The following is an 8,798-nucleotide window of genomic DNA, read 5'->3' as shown; positions in this document are numbered from 1 at the left end:
AATAATCATGCTCAATGGATATTCTAAGCTCAATAAAGAAATACACATGCAAATCACATTCGAAATACAAAAGTTACATATTTATTCGAATATTTATGTCACGCATGTGGACCCAAGCCACAACCACGCTCTTGGGGCTTACAAGTTTGGATGTGGTGTGAAAGGTAACGGAAGTACACAAGGCTCATTCTCGGTTTTAGTTGTTGGTGATTTTGGACTTGGGACCGAAATCCATGCCCAACAATCTAAACCGCTTAATGGGCTTGCAAAGATGAGATAATCCAAATCCAAAAACTTAAATTAATTACCTATTTTACCCACAAAACCAATAGCTTTCCGGCCACACAAATAATATTACTTGTTTTTACCCCGCAGTAATTCATCTTCCTCTACGCAAAGCACAAGTCCCCATCAGCTTTGCTTTTACCCTGCAGCAAGTCATCTTTTCTACACCAAGCATAAGTCCCTTTTAGCTTTTTCCTTCACTTTGTTCTAAGCTCTAAACTCCACATACTATACCAATATACACATCTATCAACACACAGCAACATTTCCTTGAGATATGCTGCTCCAATTCCAACTTCACACATCACCTCTTAATCTTGTGGTCACTACAATGTTTTGTACATTTGAACTCAACATGATACATCTCTTTGATTGTCCAATAGACTTGCCTCATTCACCTGTGTATTAGCCTCACCCCCTCCAGCCTATAAATAAAGCCTTTAGTTGCTGCAAGGAAAGACACAACTCAGGCAGCAGAACATACAACCCCAAGCAATACATCCTAGATCACTCAAGCAACAAGCCAAGCATTCCTAGCCTCCAATCCAAAGCCATTCTCAAGCTCTAAACAGCCCCAAACCCATCAAACACCACCAAATCTTTCTTCTCTTCACTGCTGTAGGTTACATTGCAGCAAGCCTCTCCCGGGTCTCCCCGCAGCAAACATCTCATCTTCTGCAACTCATGTGCTTCTAGCTCCCACGCCTCATGCCATCTTGCAAGCCTTTTTATGTATTTTGTTCATCTATCATGCAATCAAAACCACATCACGTTCATGCCTCCAGATCACAAGCAACATGTCACCGCAGCAGGTTATCATCCCCGCAGCAAGCCAATATTACTGCAGGAGAGATCCTAGGGAAAACACGCACAAAGCTCCTTGAAGCTTTGGGCCCAGTCCTTGAACTCAGATGGGGTAGAAAGAGGAAATCAAGCTATTGAAGTAAATCTAGCAACCTCTATTCAAAATGACCCTAACAACCGCCTAAACGCCAAATTAATCCTCTGGGCGCTAGGCGCTGGCTGTCCGCCCAACTAGCGCCTAGCGGTTTTTAAAACCTTAGCTAAGTAGCTAGCTACATGTTTCGAACTTTGAACAAGTATATCCTAAAGGCTAAAGCTCTTTTGTGTTTTGATGATTGAACTCTAGCAAGTTTATAAATGTCATGCATGGGATAAGTTGGACATGCCACGGTGGAGGAACGCATGCATGAAACAAGCTCAAAGGGAGGACCGGAGGATGAAGCCAATGAGTGCCGGTGAGAAAATTCGATCTGCTAGAATTGAGGAGCTCAAACTCTTCGAATAAAATTGTAATTGATTAGGGAACTGCATTTTTTATTGACCAATCGAAACAGTTGATTGAGAGTGAGAGATAGCAAGCCACTTTAGTTACGTTAACAAGTTAGTAAAACAATCATTGAGCCAGTACTCAAACAGAGGTCCACGAGAGTATTCTAATTCCTAACAAAACTAGACTACTCACCTGCTGCATGCTCATAAACTCAAGACATATAGTTTTCATACTAAGCAGCTCGACAACTTTACTATATTAGGTAATTTTAAACCGTTTTACTCGAGACTTTCTCGTCACGTAGAATTTTGTGTAAATATGTAATTTTCAGGCTTGACATCTACCATGACATTATTGTAATGTTTGGAATAACATTTCATGATAAGATCATGTGAAGAAACCAAAGTGTGACTGTCCATCAAAACAACAAAAGCAATATTTGGATTATGAGAGCTACAAGAATATTCTGGAAATGACGTTTATATCCTTGACCAACAGGACCCCTGATTTGGACTTAGTTTGGTTTTTGTAACCTTATAAAATAAGATTTTCCTATAAAATACATGCAAAAAAAGACAGCAAAGTGAAGCTTATATAATTTCAAAGGGCTTGGAATTGACCACGTAAATGAGATCAGGACCGTTGGTTGGCGATAGGTGATACCTGGAGACGTGTGGCTGAAACGTCGTCTCGAAAGTGACGTCCGTGGTTTGGTTTGGGGGCGGTGGGGTCGGTTAACGTGAGAAGCGGTTAAAAATTAAAGTAATTGGTTTTAACTGGATCCTTAAGGCTGAATCTGACGTCTCCGCTTACCCTTTCGGTTGGGGAAGTTGTTGACCGGTCGTATATGCTGCAAGCTGCGGCTCGGCTTCAAATTTATCAACCAGCTTGTGTAGTTAGCTTGGTAATAACTTACTTTTTAATTCAAAGACAACAAGACATTCCGATGACAATTCATAATTCTAGTAAACACATTAATGGTTCTTACTTCCCAGACAGTTGGATCGGTTCTGTAATAATAACTCACCATTGCAGACAGCAGTACCACCATCCAGCAATTTCATTAATGCCTCTAAAACCATCACATAAAATAACTAGACATTAGTCATTGCACAACGACACCTAACTTGTATACAAGTCCAAAGGGTAAGCCGTGTGAAATAACTGAGGCTCGATTTTGCATCTACCGTGCTACTACTGCTGCTGCTGAGGATCGTAGTACTGATCATTATTATTATCACCGTTCCATTCCTCATCATTATTATTGCTGTTATTATTATTGTTATCATGCTTATCTCCAGAATCAACCTGTTCCTTTTCTCGGTTCCATTGCTCAATCTTGGCCCTTCTTTCAGCACTGCTTTCCCTGGCTGCAGGACTCCTATTCCTTCTACCCACAGGGCTTCTACTTCTTCCTCTACGTCCACCAGGACTACGGCTTCTAGGCCTCCTGTTTTTATCATTGAAACGATCTCTCTCATCATCTCCTCTTCTGCCAAAACCCCGACGTCCATGTGGACGCTCCTGATAACCACTGCGCGGATGCTTTAGCTTGGTAATAACTTACTTAAAACTTATTTAAAAAGAATTAAAGGAAAAAAAAACTTACTAGAGACGAATATCTTATTTTTGTCTAAAATTTGTTCATGTCTAGACTTGTTGATAAGGAAGGATTTACCGAAATAGATAGTTACACCCAAAATCAAACGATTTAAAAAAATAATATTAATGGTGAGTATGACAATGCCACCTATCTTTAAAGTTGATTTTAAAGTACCTCAACTCGATTGCTATCTGATAGCAGTTGACATTTATAAGTAGAAGATAGCAACTCATTTTATTCGTGACATCGCATCGATTAGCAGACTTGATTTCCGTAAACATGATATTCAACTTTCAATGCAATAAGGTGGTTCGAGACTATGTAAGACCTATATAGTCTAAGTTTGTTCCTCACGTTTTAGAAATGAAGATTGTTCATTCATCATTTTTCAAAATAGCAGTTGTTTGACAATTTTACCAATATCCGATCAACGACATATTGAATGAACAACAGACACTTAGCTTAATATTTATTGTTCTATACTTCTATAACATACTTGTTAATTCAATAGTCAACACTGAACACTAACTAGATAACTCAAGTATCCTATCTCATTTATAATTTAGTAAATTACTATAAAGTTACTAACAAAATTTCAGTTTACAAATACACCTTTTACACAATATCTTGCACATTTAAGGACAAATATTAACAAATTAGGACAAATTAATATCCACATGTCATCTGTCATAATAATTTTACCAGAATACCATTCGCTACATATCAACTGCTACTGTCGATGAGTAGCACAGTAACACACTGCCGAGTAGCACAGTAGCACCTGATAAAAAGGTGTTATTTTAGGCAATTTTCCGGAATCAAACAAAGCTGCTACTGTCGCGATATGAGACCTTCATAAAGCTGTTATTCTCGCTATTAGAAATTTTCTGCTACTGACGACGAAATGGTTATTACTACCGCGAATCTAACTGCTAATGTCGACTTCTACTACCACTCTGTCTGCTACTGCCTATTATCGATAGAAAAGTGTGCTACTGTCGATAGAACAGTGTGCTACTGTCGGTGTTATATTGCAATTTTTTTTTCGGCGTTTCTCTGGAACCAAACAAAGCTGCTACGGTCGATTAAAGAAGCTGCTACTGTCAACTCGAAAGCTGCTACTATTGACTCGAAAGCTCCTATTTCCCATACATAATTATACTAACTGAGCCACAATCCTAATAAATCACCGATGATAATTCCTGCAAATTCAAAGCTTTTAGCAACAGATTCAATTTCCTCTTTAACAATCATGATTTAGAGTAATAAGAGATTTGTTCAAAATAGAAAAAAAAAAAAACAAAACAAAATTGAAAAATGTCACAAGCACAGTAGCTTACCTTATAAGCCTAAAGATGAGAGAATGAGATTGTCGTCGTAGTCTTCAAATCACAAACCAACTACCACTAATTAAAGCCAAAACAAACCAAAGCAAGTCGCTCCGAGCTTCATCTTTGCACAGTAGCAATCCCACCCCCACCATTCCCAGCAAACCCAAACATATGAATTGGTGACCATGCCGTTTCCCGAGAAGAGAACAACGAATCTGCGGCTCTTGCGGTGGCGATGTCGACATGTCTTACACGGGGCTTATGAGGGCGTCGTCGATCCTGAGAGAGAGGGAGGAGGAGTGGCAGAGATTTATCGGCGAGAGATCGAGATGAGTCATCGTCGCCTCTATTCCAGGGATGGGAGCAACAACGACTTCATTCACGTCATCATCGGAGATGAGATCCGAGTCGGAGTCGGAGGCCATGGGTTCCAGGCGCCGTCATCGAGACGGCTACTGTCATTTTGGCGTTTGGAGAGAGACAGAGAGACAAAGACAGAGACAGAGAGTGTGTGGAGACTGAAGAGATATTATATGACATTCATTGTAATTCTGTTGTGAAATTGGATATTTTGGTCATTTAACAGTGAAAAATCGGATCAGGCTTGGTACCATAGATTATGAGCCTCAGGTTTTTGTCTTAATTTGTACAAAAATAATCAAAAATAAGTTTTTTATATTTTTAAATTTAATTATGTACTATTATGTAATTTTCTCTTTATTATTTACACGTTAAATTAACAGTCAATAGTCAAAACATATATCCTCGTATTCAATAAATTTTCTAAAAGAGAGAAAATGAGAAACTGATAGAGAAAGATATAGCGCCAAAAACGCGCGGCTAAACCCGAAGCCAACAAGCCCTTGTGCCAACCACGCTCTTCTTACTTTTTTGACTGACTCTTCTCTCTCTCTCTTCTTCGTATATATATATTTACACCCTCCCCCACACTCTTCTCACCCTTCTCTAAAATCCCTCTCTCATTTTCTCTATCTCTCTCTCTCTCAGATCCACCGCACTCCGTCACCGCCGTAATCAAATCATCAAATCATCCATGGCAGACATCCCCAGACCTGGCTCCGGCAACCGCCGCCAGCCCAGCCGTCTCCAGCGCCGCGCTCCTCCCCCGGCCTCCCTCCAAATAAACCCCGTCGCCGACTGGAACGTCGCCATCCCCCTCCTCTCTCCGCTCGTCTCCCCCGATAGCCCCGCCGACGCCAAACCCAGGGAAGACTCCCGCCTCCACCACCAGAAGCTCCAGAAACCCGATCTGCCACGTCATCATGCCGCCGAGGCCGAGAAATCTTCTTCGTCAGCTTCGGCGGCGTCGGCGGTGTTTAAGAAGTGGCAGCACCCAGCGGCACCCTTCTGCTACGAGCCTGCTCCGCCGGTGCGTCCTTTTGTTCCCGTCTAGCGGTAAAATCGGAAACCGGAGTTTTAAGATTTTAGTCAGTAGATCTAACGGTGCGTGCTGAGTCGAGTGAGGCACGCATGTGATTTTGCAAACTGTACATTGTCCCCCTTTAATTAGCCCCTTGTTTATTATGCGCCTTGGATTTACTAATTGGGTTTTACAAATTCTTTGCTTCTCTTTTTTATTTTATTTAATTTTTGTTGAAATTTCAATTATTGGTTACTGTTTGATTGAAATGCTGTTTGATTGGGAAAATGAGGATGCCATTTCTATGTGTTGTTTAATGATTAGGGATGGAAATGACATGATTAGTCAATTGGTTCGTTTGGACTTTGTGAGGAACTAGTTGGTTTAGTCTTCGAAGGAAATGTTATTATTGTATGTGTGGACAACAATTTTCAATTTCGTGTGTGTTCTGATTAGGACTACTGATTAGAAAAAGGAAAATTTAGGTGACATTTTTGGACCTAGTTGGGAACTTGAAAGCAACAGCAACACATTATTCAGCTGTTAACTGTGAGCATAATTCATAGTTGTGTGGCAAAATGGCTAAAGTACTTCTTGAGAGGTGCCCGAGTCTCCCTTAGTTTCCTCCTGTTCTTCCTTGTTGGTAAGGGGAAAATGTGAGGGTTAAGTTAGGACAATATTAGTGCAATGATATAAACGAAGCTTTGTATGATTACTTTTGGTTTTTAGGTTATTCACTTGGTTTGAGTTTCCTGAGTTTTACCTTAGAGTTAGTGTTTGATATAAAGAATGCCGATACGACGATGATTTATAATGAGAAATTCAATTTTACTCTTTGTTAAATTAGAGAGAAATCGAATATCTGATCTAGTCTAAACCTAACATAAGTTCTTAAACCCGTGTTACAACTTAGAACATCTGATCCACTATTAAGGCATCGGATCAAAGTTGTAAAATGACCACTTTTAAGTTTTAAGCCAACGGTTGAATGAGTGTTTCGAACTTCTGTTGAAGTATTATTTCTTCGGCACACGAGTCATCTTAATGTTGATTTAAGATCGGTCTCACGAAGTCTACATCTCAAACGTCCTCATCAGAATCCCACTCTTGTTGTTCTCTTTATTACTGATATAATTCAATCATAAATCCTGAAGAAAGAGTATGTGGTTGAAGTCACAGGGATAGATATTTCGACCAGCTTTCATTTTGCTCCACAAAATCCCTTTACTATAAAGTTAAGCCAGCGTTCCTTTCATTTTGTTATTTCTTTCTTTAGATAGAGCTTCCATGCATGAAAAACACTAATCACAATAATCAATTACAAAACGCAGCTTATAAGCATAATTTGAAGAGATAATTGGGTCAAAGCTCAAAAAAGGAACAATATATTCTCAAAGAAGAAGGCGAATCGATTATGGACCAGATAATAAGGTAGCGATAAACAGGTAGTCAAATATTCCATGCCTTTCTTTGTTGCCAGATTTTGTTCGGATCCGTAAATAATTGAATGAGTGGAGCATTGCAGTGGGTGTTGTGACGCTGAGTGATTCCTCCACTTTGCCCTCATTATCTTGAAATATTAGCAGGTTAAGTTTAGCTTAATCCACATAAGAGAAAGGGGACTAGGGAGTGACAGTTCTGAACTCATTCGACAGAACAAGTATCCGGCGTAAGATTTTATCTAAAAAGACTTCAAAGGAAAAAGCTCAATTGATCAAAAAATACAAGCATATAGCTAAAAATCAAATCAAAGTATCAAGGGCCAATTACACATAAGTCCATTTTGAGACATTTTATCCCACATAAGTCCACCCTAACATTTTTACTCACATAAGTCCACCCAAGCCTAAATAAGGTTTTGATTTAGGTATTAAAGTTCAACATAATTACAGACTGCCATCCAACAAAAAAAATTAGATTTTCTTTTTTATATTTACAAAAATGTCACTAATGTAAAAAGTTAACAACCACTCTTCTCCCCGGAAAAGTCTCTGACAGACCTCCAGCAAGGTCTCCGACGTACTCTGGCCGACCTCCGGCAATGTCTCCGGCCGAATTTCGATGAGGTTTTCGACGGTTACAAAAAGCTACTACCGCCATTGACAAAAGCTACTATCCATAGCTACAAAAACTACTACCACCGACTAGAAAAACTACTACCACCGACTACAAAAGCTACTACCGCCAGCAAGAAAAACTACTATACCCAGCTAGAAAAGCTACTACCACCGACTAGAAAAACTACTACTACCAGCAACAAAAGCTACTACCGCCAGCAACAAAAGCTACTACCACCGACTAGAAAAGCTACTACCACCGACTACAAAAGCTACTATCGCCAGCAAGAAAAGCTACTACCGCCAGCTACAAAAGCTACTATCCCTAGCTAGAAAAACTACTATACACATAAACTAAAACTACTATTGTGAGAAACTAAATCTATTATCGCAGCAGCAAGAAAAACTACTATCGTTTACAAGAAAAGCTACTACCGTCGGCAAGAAAAGCCACTATAGAAAAACAAAAACTAGTACCATCAGAAACTAAATCTATTATTGCTAGCAACAAAAGCTACTACTATCCGCAATAAAAACTACTATCAAGCATGATAAAAACTACTACCAAGTAATATTATATCTACTCAATATGTCGAAATATACAATCACAGTGTCAAAAATATACTAGCACTGTGTTGAAAATATATTATCACAGTTTTGAAACTATAAACCTTTCGTTATCATACAAATATGCTAAATCCATTGCCTTTTGTGATGCATCTACTCCCTAACAGATCGATCATCCAAGCATTAATTCTCAAATTGAAGCCCCCAATTTTCCTTCACAAAACCCTTATGCGAGGCCCGTGACAAACATCTTCACCACCGCGATCATTGCAAAATCACA

At 39.4% G+C, this 8,798-nt stretch overlaps 1 protein-coding gene across 1 annotated transcript; it reads left to right on the top strand.

Moving 5' to 3' along the window:
- The first annotated feature begins 5,567 nt into the window (after positions 1-5,567).
- LOC101312435 (uncharacterized protein At4g14450, chloroplastic-like) lies at positions 5,568-5,927 on the top strand. Its single transcript, XM_004297945.1, has one exon. The coding sequence runs from the start codon at positions 5,568-5,570 to the stop codon at positions 5,925-5,927; it is 360 nt and encodes a 119-aa protein (XP_004297993.1).
- The last annotated feature ends 2,871 nt before the right edge of the window (positions 5,928-8,798 follow it).

The sequence above is a fragment of the Fragaria vesca genome, linkage group LG4, assembly GCF_000184155.1.
Source record: "Fragaria vesca subsp. vesca linkage group LG4, FraVesHawaii_1.0, whole genome shotgun sequence".
NCBI lineage: Eukaryota > Viridiplantae > Streptophyta > Magnoliopsida > Rosales > Rosaceae > Fragaria > Fragaria vesca.
This window is presented reverse-complemented; position numbering and strand designations above follow the sequence as displayed.